The following is a 26,632-nucleotide window of genomic DNA, read 5'->3' as shown; positions in this document are numbered from 1 at the left end:
GTTGCTCAATGGTCAAACATCTCGCATTGAACATCGATTGGATTGTTCCAAAATTGAATTGTGCCACACTTGTTTGACCGACAACAAAGAAGCAAACAAAGAAATAACAATGAATCATCGTTTGAACGTCCTGAACCCTTGAGTAAGCCTAGGTATTGAAGGGTGCAATGCGCGAGCCGAGTATCAGAAGCAACCATGCGTGGTGGCAATTGTAATAAGGAACCTCGAGTCACGACCCACCTCTGCTGTCCGCTGTGACAAGTCTAGTGTCACGAATCCGAGCAGGGCATATCGAATAGAGTGGATTGACTGGCTTCCTAACTAGAATAACTTTGAATGGTGAGCAAGGGAAGCCCTTATTTATAGACAATAGAGCAGCACAATAGTGGAACCCACAGCTCTTGATATCTTCAATGTTGGGTGTGAGCTTTTCTATGTGGCAGTATCCTCTCTGCACTCCCAGGGGCTGGTATTCATATCATATTTTTTAAATGCTGGGTCTTCTAAAGTTGGGCGTTTACCACTATATGAGGGCGCTACATAGTTACATTAAATATATAATGTGATTAGATAGAAACGAAACTACTTCTGTGATTCGCACATCGTCTCTATGGAGACACTGTCACCATTGGTAGCACTTTTGATGCCGAGCCCTCAAGCGCATGCGGCGGTAAGCCAGCAATGTCACAATCAATCAATTCATGGAATTATTTCCACCCAGAATTTCCTTAGTCTCCGTACGGTTACTACATCGTCATGTCCTCACTCCCAATATGTCAGGGGCTGCCCAAGAGCCTCGCATTGCTGCAGCTCCCTGAAGCCATCCTGATACGACTCCCACCGCAACGCCCTGAGTGTCAGGTCCCCCTTCGTGGCAGGCCTCCACGCCCCGGCCTTCTCCAGCTCCTTGGTGGTATTCGTGAACCGTCTCGCCTCGAGGAAACCCCGGTCAGGGTTGGGATTGAAGGTCCTGACGAACGAGGTGAAGGAGTCGAGCGTCAGCTGCTCAAAGGACAGGTCGTAGCCGTCGCGCTCGGGCAGGCCCTGGAACGCCACGTTGCCGAATACCAGGTACAGCTCGCCGGAGTGGCACATCAGGTAGGGCAGGCTGGGGTCCCCGTTCGGGTGCGAGGCGGTCACGGGTGGCTGGCAGACATCCGTGCCGGGGTAGTTGAAGAGCGCGTAGGACCTCTCGAACTCGTACATGTAGATGGAGCCGTATCTCCCGCTTGCGAGCCCCGCGGCCGCGGTGGCCTGGGCGTCGCACCTAAACTGGTCGTCTGTCCCCACGCGCGCGGCGACGTCGAACACGTTCAGGGTCTGGTTTGTGCCGTTGGGCAGTGGGAAGAGTTCGTCCAGCGTTGCCTGTGGGAGGTCGTAGCCGATTGACTGCAAGTACTCTGTCTCGTTCGTTGTGGTCGGGAACGAGAAGAACGCGCCAGCGTCTTCCTTCATGGTGCCGATCATCAGCTTGTACGGAGCCTCGGGCCCGGTCAGAGTCAGGTTCTCTGTAGTGAGGTACGTGCCATCGACGACGAAGAAGCGAGCGACAGAGTCGAGGCTCAAGAGGGTCGAAGCAGGCACGGCACGAAGACAATCGACCTGGGACTCTGCGTCTGTGCAGTTGGTTGCATCAAGGATTGGATTGGCCATCGCTTCGTATGCCTCTTCGAGTGGATAGAAGCGAGAGTATGTTCCTCCCCCGAGCTCCCTGCCTCCAACATTAGACATCTGGATTGCACCGGCAAACTTTCCCTCGCCTTCAGGCGAAGCCATGATGGCACGGACTGAACCAGCCCCGGCGGACTGGCCCAGAATCGTGATACGGTCAGGGTCACCGCCGAAGTCCTGGATGATATGTGAGCTGTATATTCGTGCACTTGAAGGGACCGCAGGTCCCTTGCCTTTGGGACCAGCTTACCTGAATGTGGGCCCGCACCCAGTCCAAAGCGTTTATTTGGTCACCCAGGCCAAAGTTGCCGTTGGTGACGCCGTCGTCTAGGGCGAGATAGCCGAGCGTCGACAGCCTATAGTTAATGGTAACCACGACCACGTCTCCCCTGGAGGCGGCGCTCCCGCCATCGAACGTATTGTCGTTTCCCGTGCCGCTGATGAGCGCACCGCCGTGGATCCAGAACATCACAGGCTTCAGAGTGCTCTTGTCACATTTACTGCCCTCAGATGGCAGGTAAGGCGTCCAGATGTTCAGAAACAGGCAGTCCTCGGTTCCGTCCGCCCATTGCTGGGCGCACTGGGATCCGAAACTGGTTGCTGAGACAGAGCCATTGGAGCCGGCATATGGCACGGAATATGTGAACCGCTCTGGCTGTGGCGCATAACGGACCCCGTAGAATCGGAAGGATGTACGATCACGGAAGCTGAAGAACACGTTAGATGGGTGCGATGCCACGACTGGGCGGGAAATCTTGTGGATTTATACTAACCCAACGAGGTCCTCATTGTTTGAGTGCACAGATACTTGCCACTCGGTGTTTGTATCCGTGGAAGTAGAGTTAGCAAAAGGGGCCGACTGTGTGCACAAGACGCTCAGTTCCTGGCCAGGGTGTGCCGTCTTGATTTTTCCTGAGGCGCTCAGAGCAAGTGTTTGATTGTTTTTGGCCGCTATCCAGAAAATGGAGTGCTTGGTCGCCTTGCCTTCGTAGACGAGATAGTCCAGGTTCGGCTGAATGCTTGCCGAGCCCAAGCCAGGAGACCAGAGCTCCTCATTCAACGCTTGACAGCTTGCGAGAGCATCTTCGTACGTTTTGGGGCTGAGCACAATCAACCCCGAGTCGGCTGTGGGACTGCTGGCTCCTGTTGCATCGTTGTGAGTTTTACTCATCTGGTGACGAATGCACTTTGGTTCAACTCACCTCGCAGATCATTGTCGAGCAGTATAGTGAGGTCCGAGTCAAGACTTGCGGGTGACGGCGCAGAGACTGCCAAAGAAGCCAGGAGGGCCAACCGTCCCAAGACGCTATAGACGACCATCTTGTTTACACTGACACGTAAAGGTGAAAGAAAAACACCCTGAGCTGGGGTGGCGAACACGCCAGGCCATGGTACATTTACATCAAATTCGCATTCTGGTTCGTGTACTCGCATGCACCGGGCCTCCCGGTACCTAGGTACGTTTTGCCGATCCACAACTTAAATCTGTACCTAGATAGGGCCGAATTCCCCGCAAACTGACCCGCGAAAGGAAATGAAGCTGGCCAGAGTCCCCGCTCACGTGGCCAAGCAACCATCCGTTCCTAGCAGCTAGGCCAAATTGGCCTGGCAGCCCGGAAGAGCGGATAGTAGGGAGTTCCCCCTGGAAATGGGATGAACAAGCTTTACGAATGCAAGCATGGGGCCAGGCTGGAGATTGCATGAATAATGCTTGTCGCCAGGTATATATGAACCCCGTCGAGCCCAAATGGTTTGATTGGCCAAATGCGGTCGTCAGTACCGTGCCATCGGCCCGTCGGTCAACATTTCTTTGCTGCCTTGAAGTGTGACGACTCCCTCCAGGGCTCCTAACTACCTCCTAGTAACAGTCATAAAACGACGCCGGTATTCAAAGAAGTCATGCAGTGACTTCTTTCTGATTATCGGAACTCATTCATACCTGGAACGCACCTTCACACTTCGTAATTCGGATATCACCAGTCTCGTAATATCCCTTGTGCACTGTTCAAGTGATCCGGCAGTCCCGAGTCCACTTCCGTCTCGGTGCATCTTGAGCCCGTTTGAATGTAATTAGGAGGATGGATTTTTACCCTTAACATTCTCATGGAGATAATAGACGATTCCAACCAAACACTATCAAAGCTTCCTGGATCAAGCATCACTGGGAAACACCATGACTCGGTGAAAGAATCCTTGTCGAAGACAAGGGGGGACAGACTGGATTTTACCTCTAGTCTAATATTACTAGCGGCACGAGGCTGAGGCCACGTGCCCAGGCAGATTCTTCTCACACTGCTATTTGCATTGTATTTCTTTCAAACGCTGGATCCTTGAGCGCTAACCACTGCGCGAAGGGACTGTGCGACTTCGGGATGTACCCGGATTGTAAGTCAACTTCTCCATACCACAGACACATACTGTTACTACTAAACCCTCAAGTATAAGGAGAGTCCCTGTAAACCTACTATCTGGCAAAGGAGTTCAAATACTAGTGCATGATACTTTATTAACTCGCACTTGGACAGTTTTAAACCTTGAGCCTTCCGCTCAAGTGTATGGCCAGGACTGAGAGCACCAGGTACCAAGGGCACCCCCATTCCACATATTCCCTTAAGCTCACTATATTGATTGTCCCCCCTTCAATTCGAATTTATGTTAGTACAACTTGAAGTTCACGAGCAGAGAAGTGAAGCATAGATAAGGTAAGAACAGACTCCTTGCTTCGTGATTCAAAGTACTTCAGGTGTCGCATATATCCCGTGAAGGCATCGGCTCTGTATTCTATTCAAAACTGCCACCCCTTGCAACGGCAGCATGTACGTAGCTTTCTGCCACACTTTCAAGGTTTGGCTGTGTGTAAGTATGGGAAGATGGATCGACGTAGTAGTCGGGTTGTCCCGTGGACGCAGAGCCGACTATGTCATGGTACCTAGGTAAGTACCCACCAGTCACCACTGCTCACCCAGGGTATATAAATGCCGCGCTTCGCCGCGTGTGTTCGTTCTGACGATTGGTCACGTCAACCGTGGGACTTATTAACAGACAAAGTTTTAAAGAATGGGACATGACCCAACAAATGCCGCGGCTGCGCCGGCAGCTCGCAGCTCCTAGTCTTTCCCTCCTCGTGCAATGATGAACTCATACCCATTGTGACAGAACAGGTGCATTCTGCTATGTCGATCCGAAGATATAGAGGCGTGTACAGGGAGCATATGGGTTGAAGAGCATTGTTGATCCTCAGCTATAGGACGAAAGAGAGTTACTTGGCTGCACGCTGGTATCATGATGTGCACAGCTGCAGGTCCCATTTGCGTCCACCCACCCACCATTCTTCGGTAAACCACCCAGTACTTATTTTTCTTAGCAACTCCCTTATATTTATAAGTGCCCACTCAGTCAACACCAAGAATTTATACGCTATTTCCTTGTCCAATTTAAGCTACTTAAGGTACAGCCCCTTCTAGCCCCCTAGCTTCTGGTGCCCCTTCGCCTTCGCCTTCGCCTTCCGGCCTTCTAGCCTTCAGTTGGCACCTGAATGCGTAAAGACCAGAAGGCTGAGTACTTGAGTCTCTTGAATATGGGGAATCCCGGTCAGGTACATAGTTTTGTATGAGCTCTACACCTAAAATCTTGTACAGATTACTGGGTGCTCCATCGAAATCAGTGGGTGGGTGGACGTTGGCTCCCGCGGGTGCCCCGCACCGGCCCGGTCTGAGGTGCGCGTACATCAAAGTCGCAGTCCTCGCTAGCTACCGACGTTGCATTTATTATTGGATACTCGCTTCTTTCATGGTTGGGGTCGGGCCGGACTTGAGTTATAAAGCGGTCGGGTTCTAGTAGACCTAGAGTAGGCGGTAATGTCCACTTTGCAGTTGTAAGCACTATCTTAATATGTTGGGTCTTAAATTTACATTCATGAGAGCCTATGGGCTCATAATTCTGGCTTTTCTGTTGCAAGAAGTCATCTGCCACCCCACCGGATCTGTTACTGAGCGACTGGCCGTATCTGCCGTACGACAGCGTCTCAGTATCAACCGAGACTGGAAGTTCTCGCGCTTTGCCACGAGTCCAGACTTGTTATCTTATGATCCCATCCTGAAGCCATGGATCCTTCCTTCAGCAAATGACTTCATTGTCAACGGGTCCAAGCATGAGCGGCCAACCGGCACGCCTCCTGGGAGTGATGTCCAGTACGTGCAGGCGGATTTCGACGATTCATCATGGCAAAGCGTCAATCTGCCTCACGACTGGGCGATCAGAGGCCCCTTTGGCGCACCTGGTATCAGCGCCGGAATGGGCCGGCTGCCAACGAACGGAGTGGGCTGGTATAGGCGAAATATTACCATTGCAGGAGAAGATGTGGGAAAGTCCATATTTCTTGATATAGATGGTGCCCAGTCTCACGCCAGCGTCTGGGTCAACGGCATTCTCGTGGGCGGCTGGCCTTACGGATACTCGTCATTTCGCCTCGACTTGACGCCGTACGTCCAGGCTGGCGCTGCGAATTTGCTCGCTGTGCGACTAGAAAATGCCATCGACTCGTCACGATGGTACCCTGGGGCTGGAATATACCGCAATATCTGGCTTGTCAAGCTAAATCCAGTCCATGTTGGGCAATACGGAACACGGATCACTACTACTTCTGTCTCAGCAGACGCAGCGACGGTCGACATCGGTGTCGATGTTGAGAATACAGCGAACTCAACCCAGGACGTGGTCGTGAGGACATATATTTACCCTGCCGGCATTGACGAATGGGTTGCATCGCTCCCTGAAGTGACGATTCGGCTATCCGCAGGGACAAAACAGTCCGTCCAAAACTCTGTCATAATATCCAAGCCGCAGCTTTGGGGCCCGCCACCAACTCAGACGCCGAATCTGTACAAGGCAGTGACAAAAGTTCTTATCGGAAACAACTCGATCGTTGACGAGTATGAGACAACATTCGGTATCCGCTCAGTAGCTTTCGACGGCTCAAAGGGCCTCATCGTCAACGGAGAGGTCATACGCACCCGAGGCACCAACAATCACCATGATCTTGGCAGCCTTGGAGCCGCATTCAACGTGAGAGCCGCCGAGCGGCAGCTCCAGACACTACAGGAGATGGGGTCCAATGCTCTTCGGATGGCCCACAACCCACCCGCACCTGAGCTCTTGGATCTAGCAGACCGCCTCGGGTTTCTTGTGATGGATGAATCCTTTGATGCCTGGAACGTGGCTAAGGTCACGAACGACTACCACCTGTTGTTCCCCGACTGGCACGAACCAGATACACGGTCTCTGGTCCGCCGTGATCTGAACCATCCCTCTGTGATACTGTGGAGTATTGGGAACGAGATACCTGAACAGCGAACCGCGGGCGGGGCAGAGACTGCGCGACAATTAAGCGATATTGTCCACAGCGAGGACCCCTCACGACCTGTGACGATGTCCTTTGAACGGGCGCAGCCCAACGATACAGTTGCAGAAGTAATGGATGTCATAAGCCTGAACTATCAAGGTGAAGGCTTTGGGACATCGTGGGCCAGCACATTCCCCGGGTTCCACGACGCCCACCCGGATAAGCTGCTCTGGACAACCGAGAGCAGCTCGGCAGTGAGCACGAGGGGAACATACATCTTCCCGGTGGCGGGAAACAAGAGCCAGATCGTCAGCGACGGCCAGGGCGGCAACTCGACCTCGCTTCAGGTCAGCGCATACGAGTTATATGGCCCTTTCTGGGCGTCCAGCCCGGACAAGGTGTTTACGCAGCAGGATACTTACCCTTATGTTGCGGGTGAGTTTGTGTGGAGTGGTTGGGATTATCTCGGAGAGCCCGCGCCATACGATGCCTCGCCGCTTGCGCGTAGCTCTTATTTTGGGATCATCGACACTGCTGGGTTCCGTAAGGATAGATTTTACCTCTACCAGTCCCGGTGGAGGGCCGACCTGCCGAGTGCGTATATCCTGCCACATTGGAATTGGCCCGACCGGGTCGGTCAAGTTACTCCCGTCCATGTTTTCTCGTCGGCTGACGAGGCTGAGTTATTCTTGAATGGTAAATCTGCCGGCCGCCTCGCTAAGGAGACGCTCACCTATCGCTTCCGTTGGGACAATGTGACTTATGCGCCCGGCGACATTCGCGTCTTGACATACAAGAATGGCAGTGTCTGGGCAGAGGCGAGCAGAAGCACTGTCGGTCCGGCCGAGGGGTTGAATGTGACAGCTGATCGCATGACTATCACTGCGGATGGATATGACTTGTCGTTCATAACCGTCGCTGTGACTGATGGGCTGGGCGATATCGTACCCTACGCGACTGACAGTGTTACTTTCTCCATTACTGGCCCAGGTGATATCGTGTCAACCGACAACGGTGATCCGTCAGACCAGACACCCTTTCCGTCTGTGACTCGGAAGGCCTTCAGTGGCCTCGTGTTGGCCATTGTCCGTACTAGGGAAGGAGAAGCTGGAGAGATCACGGTCTCGGCGACGGCAGATGGTCTGGAATCCCACCAGGTTACTCTCACTGCCATCGAGATGGAATAAAATCGAGGTTTACCATGGTAGATAGGCGCTTTTAGCATGATTCAAAGAGGCCTGTGCCCAAGCCCGTTCTGAAACAATTTGATACGCGACTAGAGTGGTTTAATTCTCAAGCCGTTGACTCCCGAAGATGTATGTGGTCCCTCATACAGTGGTACACCCTTTAAAGACAAAGTATCTTGAAACTATACTCTACGAAAGGGCCAGGTAAGCCATGAGAACAGAAAAGAGAGCTGGCTCGGCGGCTGGTGTCTTGCCGCCAGTATCGCCTGCAAGGGAGTTCCCAGCCGTCCTGGAAACAAAAAGGACACCGTGCTCTCTGGCATGCCAGCCGCATTTGCCCCATGAACCAGAAGTATCTCCGTAATCTTCGCCAGGAACTCGAGGCTCTCCATGGGAACCTTCACCCACTTACCAGTACGACGGAAATTGAGAAGACTTTTGAAGAAGCTCTCAGCCACGGTGCTATTTTGGTGAACCGCATTCGGATCCACACCCGCGCGCAGCAACGTCACCAGCATCTCAATCCATACCTCCCACGCTTGTCTCTTGGGATGTTCCAGAGCCAGGTCAAACAAGCCACTGACAAAGTCTCCCGCCGCACCACCATCGTTGATCTGGTCGCTCTCGCTGAGAAGGATTTGCATGATGTGTTGTTGGCGTGCTGCCCAGATGTGATCCATCCCAGCCTTCAGTATGGTCTTGTTAAGAGATGAAAGCCAGTATGACACGTGTCTCTTATTAAAACGAGACGTTTCGCTTGCACGCCGGACAAACATAGCCACGATTTCTGTCAGATCCGGATCATCGACACCATGCTGTCTGACGGACTCTGTGAGAGAATATCGCAGCAGCGACCCATCTATGATCGCTTATGAACCAGCTTGACAGTCCCTTCGTTGATCCAGATATTTGCAAAGACCACGCGTGATAGCCAACTTCCGGAAGTAGTCCCAGGAAGGCTGCCGACCCATTGAGCTCAGAAGCAGTTCGAAAGTGTCTCGCGCTTCGTCAACTAAATCCGGATCCGCCTGTCCTGTTTCTTGCTCAGCTTTCCAGGCGTAATGGAGACTCTCATCGAACAATGTCGTCAATTCCAGTTCTGCATGTGCATTGGCGTTATTGTCCCGAAGAGGCATGGATTTCATGAGAGCGACGAATGCTTGGAATATAGCGTGGTTGACGTTGAACTCCTCCAAATGCTTCTCAATGAAGTCGGTCATGTCCCTTGTAAGCAGAAAGTCCCTGACCGTCCGGTGAAGGAAATTGACGCGATGTCCCAGATAGTCCGTGGCGTAAGGAACTTTTTCTACCTCGAGCAATCCTTTGCAGCGACCGTCCAGTCGTCGGCGCATCCGGGAGTGATTGTTGAAGATTTCGTAGTCGTCCATAGTCTCGATGGGCCGGTGAAGACCAAAATTCTCATCACGGACGGCTTTATCGACAAACAAGAAGCACATCAAGGTGAGGGGCTCACGGGCCTCGAGGGCGACTTTGAAGAAGCGTGCAGTAGATGGGTAGTAGAAAGGATCGATCGATTTCAGCATTACCTTGAAAAAGCTGTCCAAATCTTCTGGGAATCTTCGGATACGTTGTCTGAGGGTATAGAGGTCGTCACCATTCGTGAGACCCTCATAGAGCGATTTCAAAACCAAATGCACCCATAAAAAGACACCCTGCGATTTCCTCGTAATCTTCTCTGCAAGGGCTGAGCAGCGCGTATCATCGGAGACAATCATTTTCCAGTTCGGATGTGCTTCAAGCATGCTCTCAACGTATATCTGAATGTCGCCTCGGGTGAGATCCTGGAGGTAGAATTTCTTCTCCTTGCTCTGCCCATATGCATCTTCAAAAATGTTCCATGGTCGACTGGCCACGCAAATCTTGAGATTTGGCGATGAACTTAGACGAGCCAAAATCTTCACGACGTCGTTATGGTCGCCACTGAACTCGTCCAAGCCATCTATAAAGAAGCAGAACTGAGTCGAGGTCTCTTTCCAGTCTCCTAAACGGTCTGCAGCACGAAATAATTCGGGCATGCTCCAAAAGGATCCGTCTCGGTCGTCGAAGTCCTGATTTTCAGGGCCACATGCTGCATCCCACCTTTCTGAAAGGATCGTGGGCATTAGTTCCGGCTTTCGACGGAGGATCTCGAACAGGAGGGATCTGATCAGCCCTTCAAGTGATTTCTGAAGGTGGGTTCCTGCGCTCCAAAAATAATATTGCGCAATGACACAAGGATTCGGAGCTGCCCACGAGCTCACGGTGCTGAATGTTCTAGCATGACCGGCTAGAAATTTAATCAGCGTTGATTTTCCTGATCCTGGCTTTCCTGATACCCAGAATATACCATCGCCGGCTTTGAGCCAATGGAGAAAGTTTCTTTGGCTATGATTCGTGTTGTCGTCGTCTACAATCCAGCGGAAGGTGCTTGTGTGCGCTTCCGCGATGCTTTGATGACGGACTGGCAGTGCTCGAAAATACAGCGATCGGAGAACACGTCGCTGAGTGGAGAGGCCCTTTGCAGTTAGGACAATTTTGGAAAGCGTATCAGACAGCCTCCCATAGAATACCGCCTCCGACTCGAAGAGTGGGCTCGTCCCAGTCCTAGCAGGCCGCAAATTATTTTCGATGTCTTTCAATTTCTGAGATATATCGTCCAACTGTGTTGACTGATTGAGTTGCATAGAAGAGTTTGCCTCGTACATGCGGCGGAACTCTCGACATAAGCTTGATTGTTTGTTGCTAGACGTTGTTAACATAGCTGCGTAACTTTATACGTCAAACGTGTGACAATATGGGTTTGGGTGATGTTACAACGAGAAGATCAAATGAGCATGACTTCAAAGCTTGACAAGAATAAGTTCAGACATATTGCATACCTGATTATGACTGTCAAGCATGTCGATAATTCGCTGCGACACATTATCAACTTGCTCTCCAGGTCCACAAGTGTCTTTTTACTGCATGCCACTTTGAACGCTTTTCTAAGCCCAGAGGACAACCCCTTTCCAGGACTGTTGGAACGCATATCCTGCAGTATTGCTTGTAGTTCATTGGCAGTCGCTCTGCATCTGGTAGCAACAGTCTTGAGGACTAATTCTTCGAGAACTCTGTTCGGAGACGGTGTAACATTCTCGGAAAGACCGTTAAGCTCAAGAACGAGTGTACTCAGTGTACTAGAGGCCTCTTCAAGGTCGTCATTTCGCTTTGTCGCTCCTGTCGCAGATGTGCCAATTTCATAGGCATTGGAGACGAGGCTAAAACCGAACTCTATGAACTGGACAACGCAGGCTGCAAGGGATAAGGCGCTAAGAGGATCCATAGCTACCACAATACCTCAAAGTATAGAACAAAGATGCTAAGTGATATGAACTAGGAGAGTTTTGCTCATGAATATGTACATCTTCTGCCCATCTGCGTGGGGACAGGAGCGCGGGGAGACAACAAAAATAGCGTTTGGGAATGTGGCCTGATAAGGAAACGTACGCAAGGGGCTCAGCTTTGCTCGATTTGCTGATATTGTGGCTCGTTCTGCATTAGCTCTTACGCACTTTCTTGGTTTTGCCTGCACTTTCTGTCCTACGCGTGTGACGCCGATCCCGCGTTATCGCCACAGCCACGTCTTCTGACATATCAGGCTGTGACAGCGTATTTAACCTTAAAGCGTTAGAGAACACACGTAGGTGTAACGACAAGGCAGACACACATATGCGGTGAGTAATCCAAATTGGAGGAACGAAAATACTGCTGTCCTTGCCAAGTAGCAAGATTTACCAGCAATAATTCTTTGAAACCGTCTCATCCACTTTGAAACTAGTTTTACAAGCCTGTTGAACTAACGATATAAGCTACTTATATAAGATAGGCTTTAAACATACTACCTACATACATTTTTCCTCTCTATTATCTAGCTATTAATTTCTCTAACTATTAAACTTATCTATAATAATATAGCTTATATATAAAGTCTTAATATTTATCTTTTATTTTTTATTAATATATTTATTTATTCTTTTTTTTAAAAAACTATAATTTAATATTAATTTTATATCTTTAATTTAACTATATTTAAAATATTAAAATTATAATAAAATATTTTATATTTTATTTTAAATTAATATTATATTAATAATTTTAATTAATAAAATTAATAAACTTTCTTTTCCCTCCTAAGTATAAGGCTAAAAGACCTATAATTATGATTTTCTAACTGGGTTTTATTTGTTTTATTATACTATAGCTTGGTCTAGCCTTGTTCGAGCCTCCTCTTAAGCTCTATAAGAGCTTTCGCTTCTACAAGTGTAAACTTTAGTTTAGAACCTTTAAGCTTAAGTTTAAAATTCTTATAAATCTTAATATACTTTAAATTAGGCTTATAATCCCTTAGCTTCTCTAGAAATATATTAACCATCTTAAATAATAACAACTTCTCTTCAAAGTGAAGGTCTGCCTTTATATAGTTATAGACCTAATCATTAATAGCTATTTCTTCTTCTATAGAGCTATTAGAACTATGAATCTAGATGCGTAGTAATAGAGTGTAGTTACCTTACCTAATTGTCTCTCAGTTCGCGTAACAGGTTAAGTAACTACTTTTAAGTGGTTTTACTTATAGAGCTAATAGATGAGTGTTTGCTTATAAAGTAGAGCCAGAACCCGTACATATCCCTAGTTGGGGGAATGGCAGCTTTTATCTTCACCCATTTCAGCCAACTTATGTTCACCTAAGTTACACGGCGATATCATATATAGTGCTCGACGGCGTTAAGATTAGACAGCCTATAGTTCATAATAGCTTTAACCTTTAACGGACCGATCCATATCAAGGCTAACAGCACCAGCCCAAACCGGTACGACCCAACGCACTAATATAGAAAGGCGTCTTTTAATAATAAATAGTATTATAAACGATTATAAAGTCACTATAAAAAGTCCTATATAGTAAACTTAACTAAGCTAATCTTTAAAAGATATATTATATTTTATCCCTTTAAGACCCTAACTATTTACTTTTAGCTTAATAGTAGAACTAAAAAAATATAAATAGTCTATAAACTTTCTTTTATTTAATTTTATTTATATATAAATAATTAATTATTATAAATTTAACTTTTTTATAATATTATTTATATTTATTTTTAAAAACTAAGTTTTTAAATATTTATTATACTATAGAAGAACTATATATAAAGTATAAATTAAAACTTAGAAAGAGGTTTTATTTAGGGTGAAGTTAAAATGTAATAGATAATATATGTGAGAATTACTACTTTCTCTCCATGATGGCTCACTGTGTTGATTTGGATCCATATTATGTAGTCTTGGAATTTTACTAGACTTGTACTGCCGGTGCCAAATTGAAATGACAAAACTTGAAGCAAAGTCATAGTGCTGCAATGTGATGGCAGCAGTGCGCTACTAGTAGCAGGATTTCGAGTTCACATGGCAACCACTTGTATAGGTAAGTAGCATTCATAAATCCAATGACCTCCCTCTTCTTCTAAGTAGAGTACACCTCACCCACTAAAAATGCTGAAATTGTGTGACGAACATCTGATGGCCTGGGTTAGATGCTCAAGTCGTGGCTTGATTGATATTTCACATACGATGCACATGACCGTATCGAGTTCCCGTCGACGGAGATACAGAAGTGAGGGCCCGGCATCAATGCCAATCTCTTTATTTGCAACTGCACCTTTGCTCGTAACAGCATGCATTGGTTTAGCCTCCGTTTCCTCGAAGCTATGTGCACTACAACCATTCCTCATTTTCAAAAGTGGGAAGCCAACGGATTCTGCTACACTGATATCTACCTTTGCGGATTACAATGCCCCCAACAACCAGTCCCTTACCGTCTCCAACTCGGCCATTTTTTTCATGCTTCTCGTCACTCTGATCACATTCTCCAATCTGTTAACACGATCCCCCTCCTTTGCCAGCCTGGCCCTCTCAGTCATGTCCATCCTCTGTACCAACCTCATCAAAAAGTGGTCTATCATGGCACACTGCGCGTACACATAGGGCGCAATCAAGCCCTGCCAGTGCGCGAACCACAACCACTGGTGGGCCAAGGGCCAGCTGCCGGTAAGCGCATTGCACATACCGAGCAGCGTGTCAAAGGCATTGAGCTTGGCGGCCCATGGAGTGCCCTCCTTCGCCGTGGACCGCAGCATGTGCAATGCGGCCTCCCGCGCCTTCTCCACAATCTCACGCGCGCCATTGCGCAGTGAATCTTCGCGGCGAAGTCGGGAGTACTTGGACCTTGGAGCGAGGGCAGAGCACAGGTTCCGCAGATGGATTTCAAAGTACTCGTCGGCCGACTGCGCAGGCGGGGCGCCGGGTGTCTGGCCAGAGGCAGTCTCGTAGGGGACCTCAGGGGCTATGATAGGCTTGTTGAGCGAGAGGGGATACCAAGGAGCGCGACCCAGCGGAGGTGTTGGCCGTGTATCCACTTCGATAACCAGAAGGGAGTCCTCCGTGGCCTCGCTGCTGCTGTTGTTGTTTTCGTTGATTGGCGGGGATAGCACTGCTTGCTGCAACAGCTTCGGCCGAATCTCGCCAATCTTTTCAGGGAGACAGTGCGAAGGCGCCTTCTTCTCTAGACCCTCCAGAAAATTCCAAGCGGCCTCATCTTTGAGGACGAGCAAGGATGCCTCTCTGGCCTTGCTGCTGTCGTTGTTATTTTCGTTGTTTGGCGGGGATAGTGGTGTTTCCTGCAACAGCTTCTGCCGAATCTTGCCAACCTTTCCCAGAATGCAGTACCCATTCGCCTCCTCCTCCATAGCCCCCAGGAAATGCATCCAAGCGGCCCCATCTTCGGTCGCCAGTCTCCTTCTCTCCTCGGCCGAAAGCGCGTTCATGATGGCTTTCTCAAACTGTTCTTCAATCATCCGGTAATGAATACGGACTTCAGTTCTAGACCATCCAATGGGGCAACACAGCACAGCCATGACAATGTGGCAGACAGCGTTGATGGCGTTCTTCTTGGTGCCCCAGCTGGCATCGGGCTGCTGGGCGGCTTCGACTATATTCTGTAACATTTCGACTAGCTTGGAGCTCACTAGGCTGCCTAAGTCGTCTACCATATCGGTCAAGTCGTCCCAGTGGGAGTACTTGCCCGTGTAGTTCATCCACACTTCGGCCTGCTTCATCTGGGTGTCAAATGTCTTGTCCTTCTTGGGCTTCTTGGGCCTCGACGAGGAAGAGGCCGCGCCAGCGGTGCGCTTGCGCTTAGCTGGGGCCGCAGCAATAGGGGCTTGGGCCGAGACAGGTCCAACATGCGCAGGTGGTGATTGTGATAGAGTCGCCATTATAAGCTCCGAGTTGGGAGAGGGTGCAGAGGAAATGATACCGGTAGGGCAAGGACCAAGCACCGAGTTGTAGTGTACAGCGTGGTGGGAGATGGCAGGCGCCGCGATGTATGAAAGCGGTGATTAACGAGGTTGGTTGTTTAAGCTAAGATGGTTTCACGGTTGGATATCACGACTGACGCAATATTAAGTATTTATCTGACGCGGTTCTTATTAGGGTTGTTTCGCGTGACGCGACGCGACTTACAAGGACATCAATGTCGGGGTTAGGATTGGCCAGGTGAAATCGGGCAGGACGGGAATGCCAGTGAAACCTTGAAATCGATTGATTTCAAGTTGGCGCGTCCTCTGCTCCACGCAACTTCTGGGCTCTCTTGGCCTCCCAAACGGAAATGACACACAAAACCCATACACACATACATTCGCCGTTGTGCTGATAGACTGTTACAAACCAGTTGACACGAAGTGTTTTGAATAAAAAGTCTTTCCATTGTCATTTTGGATATCCTTTTACTCCGGCATCATCGTGTTGGTTGTGATTGAGACTCTATGTGTATAAATGTGTTTTCTCGAGCCAGCATCCACCTACCTAGGTACCCAGCCTTAACCTCCACCTACCCAGCATTTTCCGTTCACCCACCCAGTACAAGGTTTTATGTGTAGGGCTGATATATAACTATGTACCTGACTAATATTCTCTAAAAACTTTAATAATTTAGGTATAAGCCCCTTCTAGACCCCCTCTGGCACCCCCTCTGGCACCCTTTCTGGGCCTGGTGGCCTGCACGCATTCAGGTACCAACTGAGCATTCAGATGCCAACTGAACGCCGAAAGGCTAGAAGGCTAGAATATAAAGCTAAAGGCTATGCTCTTTCTGGCCTTCTAGCACCCTTTCTGGCCTTCCGAGCCCTCTAGACTTCTGGCCTTCTGGCGTTTAGTTAGCATCTGAATGCTGAGTTGGTACCTGAATGCGTGCAGGCCAGAGGGGTGCCAGAAGGGGTCTAGAAGCGGCTTGTACCTAATGTATTAAGATTTTAGAGAAGAGGATACTCTTCATACTAACACAGAAAGTACTTGTAAATATAAGGGAGTTATTAATAAAAATTGGTACTGGGTGGGTGCACGGAAAATGCTGGGTAGGTGGACGCTGGCTCTGTTTTCTCATTCTTTCCGAATGTAAACCTTTGAGAGGTAATCCAGGAGCCTTTAGATAATCACAGACATCCCTCCGAATTCCTACTCAGATCTTCGCTGCAACCTGTACCAACTTTGAATGGGTCATTACTTTCAAGAATGTGTAGACAGATAAATCACCATTCTATTTAAAAAGGTTCATTCATGATATTCCAGCCTCTGAAAAATAAAGGCCATGGTAAACAAGTGATTGAAGCTGCTCTGAGCAATTGGGGGGTGGACAACTTGTGTTTTGCATTCTGGTGCATTTTTCCGCACATCCCCTTTTAGTAGCTGTTCTAACGTCAACTTGTGGATTACAACATCACACAGCACAGGTGCACTTGAGATCAGAGAATAAGGTATTTTTGTATTATTTGATAGCAAGAATGGTGTTATAGATTATTATTGCTGTTTTTTCTCCGTCACTCCAGCTGATGGTGGGGTGTTGATAGATGCCGAAGTAAGCCAGTATCACAGGCCTAACAACCGCTTTTGAGCTGAGGGTGGCTGCAGATATTCAGGCTGGTCTGGATCATAACCAACCAGGCAGTTGACAGTCTCCTTGCCCTCATTGCTGTCGTTAATCTCGCTGCCTACCGGCGACCGCCACTGCCCAGTCAGCTTGATGTACCCATCAAGCGCACTGCCGAGCGTGTGACCAATGTCCAAGGCCGCGGCCGCGCGCGAGTGGGAGTAGAAGGTAAGCAGAGACTGAGCCGCCTCCCGCTGGCCATCCTGGATCAGGAGGTACGCCGACTTCTCCACCCACTCCTCGACCTGGCCCCGCGTCTTGTTCTCAAACTGTGTGAGCATCTCGGTGACGATGGGCAGGTACCGGTTCGGGTCGGAGCACATGTAGTACAGCACGCGCTTGAACACGCGCCCGGCAAAGACCGAGGCCTCCTGCAGCTGGAAGTCCGGGTTGAGGAAGCTGCTCGAGGCGCCCGTGGTCAGGTACCTGTGCTCGCCGAACTCGGGCGGGACGGACTGCACGCCGAGCCACCAGGGCGTGAAGGGGGCCGCGACGGAGCCCGTGGGCGCGTTCCAGATCCGCAGCATGTCGCTGTCGGTGATGTCCGCGTGCAGCCGGACGACCTGCCCGTAGCCGGCCTCGTCGTCGGCGATGCGGTGGTCGCGCACCCGCTGCATGAGCTTCTCCTCGGTCAGCGGCACCATGGCGAGCGTGGCGTTCTCCAGGGCCGCCTGGGACATGAACTTGTAGCCGCCGTCGCGGGCCTTGTACCTCGGGTCCTGAGGGCCGTAGGCGTCGAAGATGTTGAACGGCTTGCCGGAGCTGGCGTTCCACCAGCCCTGCTCCTCGGCGAACGAGACGATGTTGTCCGACCCCATAAAGTCGGGGTTCTCGGCAAAGTCCACGGGGAAGTCTTCGATGTAACCGGGATACGACACCCGGACATCGTTCGGCCCAAGACGCTGCGCCGCCCAGAGCCCGGCACCGCCGGCCATCTCCCAGACAACCCAGCCCTCGTCCTTGTCGGCGATGAGATGCGAGTTGCCGCCATAGGTGGAGTCGCCGTACTGCTTGATGAGGTCCCCGATGATCTCGACCCCCTCGCGCGCCGTGCTGGCCCGCTCCATGACGATGCGCGCCTGGTCGCTGTACTGCGGGCCCCGCTGCGGGTTCGGCGTCATGTCCAGCAGCTCCTGGCGGTTGTCGGCCCAGACGTCGCGCACGGCGACGCCCTTCTCGTTGAGGCCGCCGTTGGTCAGCGGCGCGGGAAAGCCCTCGTAGTCCGAGTACTGCATGCTCAGGTACCGGAACGTGTGGTTCACCTGCGGGATCTGGATGAGCTCGCCCGGGAAGGAGGCGTCCTTGGTGACGCCGACGGTGATGGTGGCGTTGGCCGGGTGGTCGCGGGCCGGGAAGAGCTGGAGCCAGTGGCTGGAGACCTCCTCGCCCGTGCCGCCGAGGAGCACGCTGCCGTCCGCGGTGAGGTTCTTGCCCACGTAGAAGGCGTAGCTGGCGTGGGCTGGGGCGGCCAACCAGATGGTGGCCGCCAGGGTGGCCAGGGGCCGCATCATATTCTCTTGGGGATTCGAGTGTTGCCGAGAACAGCTGGGCCGGGAAGCGTGAGGCACTTAGACGGCCCGAGTCGCGGGTGAGGAATCCCACCTGTATAATAAATGCTTAGCGGCGTCGTCTCCGCATAGTCGCTCACGTGAATTTGGGAAATGACATATCCACAGTTCGGCGATGATGCCTCTTATCTATGGAGGTCGACGGTGTTCGGAGACCCCTGAACCTGGTAGACTACCGACTCCGGCAATTATTCAATCAAATTAGTGGTTTTTACAGGTTTTAAAGCTCGGTAGATTTTAAAACTGGCATGGATTGGCCTGAGGATATCCCAACAGCGGATCCAGAACTCATATATAAATTTCATCGTCCGATTCTATGTTGATTCTATGAAATCCTGCTGTGCCAAGATATACACCGACTCGTAAGTGTGGAGTGCCAGCGGGACAAGTTCTAATGGCCGAAGCAAACTTTCTTTCTACCGTGTAATGAGCAGCTAAGATCTCAAGGCATAGGTGCATTTTGTGGGACGAGCAGCTTGATCTTTTTTACAGACATTGTTATTGTGCCCGGTTGCTATTCATGCGACAAAGGACCACAACACAGACCACGAAAATGAGCTTATGAAGGCGCCGCGTACGTTTTATATGTATGGGGATTAGAAACGAAATCACTTGAAAACCACTAGAAACGAAATCACCCAAGTCAATGACGATCCTAGAACAATTCCAACAGGCATCATCCAAGGAAGACCTTTCGGTGCAGGCGGCCCTCTACAAGCTACAAAGTTCTCTCAACAGGCGAAATAGTGTTCAATAAATAATAGTTACCTTCACCCCCTTCCCTATGGCGGAGGTGTGTTTATATTCTCAACCTTGTATGCACGCATATTCTGAACCTTGTAAGTCAGCACTAATGCACAACACCCGACGGCAAGCTCCTCGGAACCAATGACAGAGCACCGAGAACGTCTCCCCAGCATTTTGCGTTCTCGAATTTCTCAGTGTCTTATGCCTGCAGTTCATGCTGAGCCGTGGCTGTAGGGACTTGGCCAGACTCATATTCAGGGAAAGAGGCCTCCTGGATCTGGCACAAGTCGACACCTGTATACTAACATTACCTCCGCAATCACGCACGACAACCCAAGATGGATCCATTGTATGGGCCAACGACGGAGCACTGGCATTGACAAAATTATTCCCTCATCCCTGTGATCCCACGCTGGCCCAAAAGCACCTAATTCTCTGCCCATCTGTTAAAAGTTATGGAATTGAATTGTCCTGTCCATGGACACATTCAATGTATACCATAAGATCAACCATGTCATCTCAAAGAGCCGCCAGTAACTGAATCTAGCCCAGAGATTGTACCTTCAAAGAAATCTAGACCTCTATCTTTTATAGCGTGTCTTCCTTTATCTTGACCCCAGCAAGGCCGCCAGATCCGCGCAGTCGGAATCCCGATGTCTATAGAGGTCATCACGGCCACTCAAGCCTTCTTCCCCTGCGAGGCTCGCTTTCCGCCTTTTTGTGGTCTGAAGTAGCTTCTGATGAAAAACCGGAAGAACAGGATCGTAAGGGGTGTCAGGTAGAGCACATTGAACCAAATGGCAAAGGTTTCGCCGGTGGTGTCGATACATGACATTTGAGCGTTTCCATCACCGGAAGAGTGTTTCGGCGGCAGGGTGTAGGAGATGAAAGAGTGTGTGGCAGCATAGGAGGCCCCGAACAAGAACTGGATGATCTGCATCGTGGTGAGGGCCTTCTTGAACGACACTGGCACCGGCACGGAGAGCACGCTCAGTGTGTAGTATGTGTACTGAAGCCCAGGCACGCGTCAGTATATTAGTAACGGAGAGGGTGGTGGGAGGCACGTACCATTAGCGTGTGTATGAAAGAATTGACCAGTACAAACATCCAGATAGGGGGCGACATGTATCGGATCCCGCACCACATGCACATCATAGCCCCAGCATGGTGATATGTCTGCAGGGTCGAGCTCCTCTTCCCCTTGGCAAGAATGATGAGAGAATCCAGGACCTCGTAGAACTTGCTCACGTAGAAGAGCCACCCATAAAACGCCAGGCCCTCGTTCCACAGGCGGCCCAAGTTGGCGGCGTTCGGCGCCCCCGTGTGGGCATCGAGGACCGCCCCCTGCAGAGAGTACGACTCCCACCTCGAATCGACCGTGTTGTACGAGACAGCATTCCCAAGCCCGGCCCTGCCGTGGATCTTGCACAGGCTGTCCACCATCCCCAGGAGCCCCGCCGCGCCCAGCGGGCTGACGACCGACCTCCGGGCGGCCTGCACCATGCCGAGGAATGTCCACGCCGAGTAGAGCGCCAGCACGACGTTGTGGACCACCACGAAGCAGAAGAAGGCCCGGGTCTTGCTGATCGCCCACGGCTGGTTGCCCCGGGACCGGTTGTACGCGTTCAACATGACTGCCGTCACCGCGTACACAGAGGCAATGGTGATGGGGACCCTCACGTCCAGCGCGCCGTGGTAAAGCGAAGGCGGGATGGAGAAGGCCGAGGCGGACCACATTGAGCCCGGCGCAGGGGGCAGCACGGTCTCCGGGTCATCGCGGGGCGGCACGTGGAACATGGCCGCGTCCGGGGGCGACAATCGAAGAGCCGTGATGGTCATGTTTGCTTGGCGGCGGGGGTGGAGAATGGAGGAGGTGATGCAGAGCTGGAAGATGTTTGGATCCGGGGACGGCAGTGTGAGGGTCATATGAGACGTGGGACGGACAGCTCGCCCTTGTTGGGAGGCCGAGACTTCGGTTGCTAGGGTAGCTTCTGTTGGCCGACGTGGGATGCCTTGGTGGGATGGACGACTAGCCGTGCGTTGTACCGAGGCCTAAAATCGGGCGGCGCCAATGCAACCGCTCCTTGGAGCCTTGCAGGAGACTTGGGCTTTTGTCCACTGGACCTGTCTGGTCTGTCGATGCTGGGGACAGACGCGTATCTGGTTCATGATAAATTGGGATATTTATACAAGTTCACCGAATCAATAAGGGCTAAAACAGCTGAAACGGGGCGGATCCGTCACCTGTGGCACAACTTTGGACTTGCACAACAGCGGGAAAACAAGACGTACATCCATCCCGCTTATTCAGACACAGTCTATGTAAGTTCTCATGGAAACACCATCGTCTATTTTGATTATCTGGCAGTCGACTGTACGTCTGGAAGCCCTGGAAAGGCGACCCGAGACTCTGTTGAGACAATATAAAACAAGAGATTGCCAGCACTTGAGTTTGAACTAGGCAACTGGAAGCAGACCAAAGCCAGTGAGCCTATACCTGTGCAGGAAAACCTCTTGCAAGTGCTGTCTATCAAATATGCATACCATGACCGAGGAACGATGGCCTTCAAAATTCCATCCTCTATGCAGACTGCCCCCAGGGTGACACGTGGTCCCCATACAAAATTTTGAACCATGTTTATCAGGCTCCAGGGCTTCTGAATAATTGTTCATATAATTAGTCGGTAATAGTGGTGTGGATGGATTGATTGAGTATCTAGTTGAGGTATAGATGGTACCCTAGGGTAGATTTGAGGTCTCGTGGGAGGTCGTCCGATAAGAGATATGCCTTAAAAGAGGGTGCTCTTGTGCCATAGTTGGCCATCTTGTATGCCAGTGAGGCTGTCTGTAAGAAATTTCATCAGGCTGTCCAATTTGCTCACCTTTTGTTCTCAGATTGTCCCATATGAGGTGACACTTAAAATGGCTGTTTTCTAAAAACTGAAAACTTGCCCAGTGACCGACCGGTGTGCATGTTGGTTTATCACTCTGAGACTCCCACCCCCCTCTAGAGCTGCCCCGTGCAACTGGCCCCCACCCCAGCAACCACCTCTGCTGCCGCCCTACATGCGACTCGAACTTCCAGTTCAACTCGCTCTCATTTCAAGTCACCCCTTCGGCCGACCTGCCCGACTTTTGAACCGAACAAGTGAGCTGCGCTGGCAGATCCAAACCACTCTGACCTCACGCCTCGCAATTGTCTCTCATCATGGCCTCAACCATGCGACACCGACTTCCACAGTCCCCCACCGCGCTGAAAGGCAAGCGCAAGCGCAAGCACAACACCCCAGACGAAGCCAGCCTGCTCCAAGAGGCCAAGACCCGACTGCTGCTCCTCTATGACGAGCTCCCGGAGTGGGCGAAGGACAACGAGCACATTCACTCCGGCTGGCGGCCCGAGACCAACTCATACCTCGAGTGCATCAAGAGCATGCTCTACGTTCACAACGAGACGGGAAACATCTACTCGCACCTTCTTGCCGCCGTCTGGATGGTCCTTCTGGGCATGTGGTGGAGCTTCTATGCCAGGGACCATTATCCCGCCACCGGCTCTGACGACGCCGTCGTCTTCTTCCTCTTCTTCTTGGGTGGCACTGTGTGCTACCTCCTCTCGACCGCTTATCATGTCTTTTCGAACCACTCACAAGCGACACATCAATTTTGCCTCAAGCTCGATTTTCTAGGCATCCTCACCGTCACTGCTGGGTGCTTCCCACCTGGTCTGTGGTACACTTTTCCTTGTGTTTCACGGGAGGTGAAGCTCACATGGATCACCGTGCGTCATCTTCTGGGAAGGATCGGCCCTGTTCGCCAGGCGTACAAGAACTGAAAACGAAGTCTGCTAACTACGTGGTTGCCTGTTGCAGGTCAACCTTACCGCCCAGCTCCTGGCGGCCCTCGCCGCGCTCTTCTCCAGAACCTTCCAGGCTCCCAGGATGCGACCTCTTCGTGGCCTTGTCTTCTCAGTCATGGCATCTTCGGCGTTTTATCCCATCATCATCAAGATCTTTCAAGTCGGTTGGTCACGGGCGAGTACCGAGTACGGAGCCTCATTCTATGTCTGGACCATTCTCATATACCTGTGCTCGGTGACCATCTACACAGTCAGTTTCTATACCACCCCTCCTGATTCAATTTAGAAAATATATGGCCTTACTAATGTCCCTGGCCATCAAACAGCTGCGTTTAACTAAGTATAAGAATAAAGGGATAGATTTCTCTTAACTATAAACCTATTTAGGAGGGAGAGAATAGTCCCTTTTATAAATAAAGATAAGTCCTCTAAACACTTATTAAAATATTATAGAAATTAAAAGAAATAAATATTCCTTATATAAGTTAATACCTTATATTTAAAAAATTAAAATAATAATTATATTAAATTATAAATAAATATAAAGTTATTAATAAATAAAATATTTTTATAATCCTTTAAAAGTTAAATATATAATATAAATTATTTAAATAGTTTTTATAAAAATATAAATATTATTTAATTTAATTTTAAAATTTATTATTAAAAACCTTTATAAAAAATAAAACTTAATAAATAATTATAATTATAAATATTTTAATTAAATAAAACTTTTATAAAAAGTTTAATTTATAAATAAAATATAAACTATATATATATTAATAATTTTTAATTTAATTTATTAAATAAAATAAAAATTAAAGTTTAAAAGTTTAATTATATTAATAATTAAACTTAAAACTTTAATATATAATTATAATTATTTTATTAAAAGATTTTATAATTATATTTATATATTATTATATTTATTTATATATAAATATATTTTATATAATTTAATTACTATATTTAAATTATTATATTATATATATTATAAATTTATAAAATATATATAAATTTATAAACTTATAAATATAAATTAAATATAATAATTATAATAATATATAATATATTATATATTATAAATTAAAAATTATTTTAAACTTTTATTTTAAATTATTTTAAATTTATAAATTAAAAATACTTTTAAACTTATTTAATATATTTTTAATATATTTTTAATAACTTATAAAATATAAAATAATTTCTATTTTTAATAAAATTTTTAATAATTAAAACCTTTTAATATATAAAGTTAATTTTAATTTTTAAAGGAGAAAATAATCTATTTATAAAAGTAAAATTAAATATTTTTATTTAAAAGTTTATTATTTTTAAAAATACTTTTTTATTAAATATATTATAATAAATATTTATAGTTTATTTATTATTTTAAAATATTCTTTTATTTTAAAACTTTTTATATATATATAAAATATTTTATATTTATTTTTATATAAATTATACTTTTTTATTAACTTAAATTTTATTTAATTATAGATTTTATTAATTAATTTATAAGGTTATTTTTATATTTATTTTAATAATTTTAATTAAATTCTTTTAATTATATATTTATTAAAGTAATATATAATATTTATATATTTAGTTTATTTATAAAATATTTAATTTTTAATTAATTTTAAAATAATATTATTATTTTATATATTTTATTTTAAAATATTATATTTTAATTTTAAAAATTATTAAAATAAATTATTAAATTATATAAATAAATTTCTTTTAATAACTTTTTAAAACTATATATTTAACTTTATAAATACTTAATATAAATATTTTTATTATTAAAAGACTAATTAATAAAATTAAATATATCTTTATTTTTAATAAATAAAAGAATATATAATTTAAAATAAATTTTTATTATTTATATTATTACTTTAATTTAAGTTATAATAATTTATTAAATATAAAGTATTTTCTTTTAAATATTAAAATTTTTATATATATTAAGGAATTTTAATAAATATCTTTATAATTTATTTAATTCTTTAAAATATTTTATATTAAAATTAAATATATATTTAATTAATTTAAATATTAAAAATATATATCTAACTTAATTTTTAAATTAATATATAAAAAACCTATTTATTATTAAAAGCTTCTATTTCTTTTAAAAATTTAATTTATATTTTTCTTTAAAATTCTTTTAAAAATATAAGGTATTAATTTTAGTTTTATTTTAATATTATTAATATAATTATTTTTAAATATATTAAATTTTATAAGTATTTTAAAATATATTAATTTTAATTTATAATAATAATTTTATTATTTTTATTAATTTTAATATTATTTCTAAAACTATTTAATTCCTTTTAAAATCTAAATTTATATTTTTAAATATTAAAGAAATTAAATTATTTATAATATTTAAATTAATACTTAAAACTATTATATTATTTATATAATATATAAATATTATTTATAAATTTATATTTATAAATATACATTTATTATAAAAATATATTTTAAATTAAATTTTATTAAAATATTAGTTAAATATTTATATTATAATAAATATTTATTTAAAACTATATATAATTTTTAATAATAAAATAACTTTATTTTTATATTTATCTTTATTATATATAAAATTAGAAAATTTAATATATATTTTATAATTTATATTAAAATATAAAAATATTTTTATATTATAATTTAATATATATTAGTTTTTATTAATTATTATAATTAATAATATATTATAAATCTTTAATTTATAAATAATTAAAAGTTTTTAAAAATTTATTTTAAATTATTATTTATAACTATAAATAACCTATTTAACTTTATATTTAATAGTTTTCCTTTATTAATTATTTAATTAAATTTTATTATATTAAAATTATTTATATATTTTTAATATTTATTTATTAAATAATATAGTTTTATTTTTAAATAATATAATTATTTTATAAAAATTTTATTCTTTTAAACTATTTTTTATTTATTATAAATTTAAATTATAATTCTTTTAAAAGAATTTAATATTTCTTTATATTAAAAGATTTAATTATAATATTAATTATTATAATAATAAAATTATTAAAATTATTTATAATAATATTTATATAAATATTTTTAATAAAATATAATTCTTTATACTTTTTACTATTATTTTATTTTTATAAGTATTTTTTTATAGAAATTTTTCTTAAATTTTATTTTCTTTTATAAATATTTCTTTTTTATAAGATTTTTAATATTATTTTTATTTTT

General features: G+C 45.8%; 6 protein-coding genes across 6 annotated transcripts; 2 read left to right on the top strand and 4 right to left on the bottom strand.

Moving 5' to 3' along the window:
* Positions 1 to 762: 762 nt before the first annotated feature.
* KVR01_008446 (uncharacterized protein) lies at positions 763 to 3,105 on the bottom strand (the record flags this gene model as incomplete). The annotated part of the gene is made up of 4 exons (XM_044787250.1): positions 763 to 1,848; positions 1,922 to 2,378; positions 2,445 to 2,814; positions 2,874 to 3,105. The coding sequence occupies 4 exons, from the start codon at positions 3,103 to 3,105 to the stop codon at positions 763 to 765; spliced, it is 2,145 nt and encodes a 714-aa protein (XP_044642213.1).
* A 2,457-nt stretch (positions 3,106 to 5,562) lies between these two features.
* KVR01_008801 (uncharacterized protein) lies at positions 5,563 to 8,199 on the top strand (the record flags this gene model as incomplete). The annotated part of the gene is made up of 1 exon (XM_044786634.1): positions 5,563 to 8,199. One exon carries the CDS (start codon positions 5,563 to 5,565, stop codon positions 8,197 to 8,199), a length of 2,637 nt encoding a protein of 878 aa, XP_044642568.1.
* A 158-nt stretch (positions 8,200 to 8,357) lies between these two features.
* On the bottom strand, positions 8,358 to 11,634 carry KVR01_008597 (uncharacterized protein). Its single transcript, XM_044788873.1, has 2 exons — positions 11,079 to 11,634; positions 8,358 to 10,941 (listed from the first exon to the last, which is right to left on the bottom strand). The coding sequence occupies exons 1-2, from the start codon at positions 11,519 to 11,521 to the stop codon at positions 9,069 to 9,071; spliced, it is 2,316 nt and encodes a 771-aa protein (XP_044642364.1). The 5' UTR covers positions 11,522 to 11,634; the 3' UTR covers positions 8,358 to 9,068.
* Positions 11,635 to 17,157: 5,523 nt separating this feature from the next.
* KVR01_008643 (uncharacterized protein) lies at positions 17,158 to 18,729 on the bottom strand (the record flags this gene model as incomplete). Its single annotated transcript, XM_044791311.1, has 1 exon — positions 17,158 to 18,729. One exon carries the CDS (start codon positions 18,727 to 18,729, stop codon positions 17,158 to 17,160), a length of 1,572 nt encoding a protein of 523 aa, XP_044642410.1.
* Positions 18,730 to 20,212: 1,483 nt separating this feature from the next.
* Positions 20,213 to 21,454, bottom strand: KVR01_008719 (uncharacterized protein; the record flags this gene model as incomplete). The annotated part of the gene is made up of 2 exons (XM_044790035.1): positions 20,602 to 21,454; positions 20,213 to 20,542 (listed from the first exon to the last, which is right to left on the bottom strand). Exons 1-2 carry the CDS (start codon positions 21,370 to 21,372, stop codon positions 20,213 to 20,215), a joined length of 1,101 nt encoding a protein of 366 aa, XP_044642486.1. The 5' UTR covers positions 21,373 to 21,454.
* A 1,287-nt stretch (positions 21,455 to 22,741) lies between these two features.
* On the top strand, positions 22,742 to 23,672 carry KVR01_008612 (uncharacterized protein; the record flags this gene model as incomplete). Its single annotated transcript, XM_044785069.1, has 2 exons — positions 22,742 to 23,308; positions 23,400 to 23,672. The coding sequence occupies 2 exons, from the start codon at positions 22,742 to 22,744 to the stop codon at positions 23,670 to 23,672; spliced, it is 840 nt and encodes a 279-aa protein (XP_044642379.1).
* Between the last annotated feature and the right edge of the window lie 2,960 nt (positions 23,673 to 26,632).

This window comes from Diaporthe batatas (assembly GCF_019321695.1).
Source record: "Diaporthe batatas strain CRI 302-4 chromosome Unknown Contig00010, whole genome shotgun sequence".
Lineage (NCBI taxonomy): Eukaryota > Fungi > Ascomycota > Sordariomycetes > Diaporthales > Diaporthaceae > Diaporthe > Diaporthe batatas.
The sequence above is the reverse complement of the archived record's forward strand: the minus strand, read 5'-3'. Positions and strand labels throughout refer to the sequence as shown.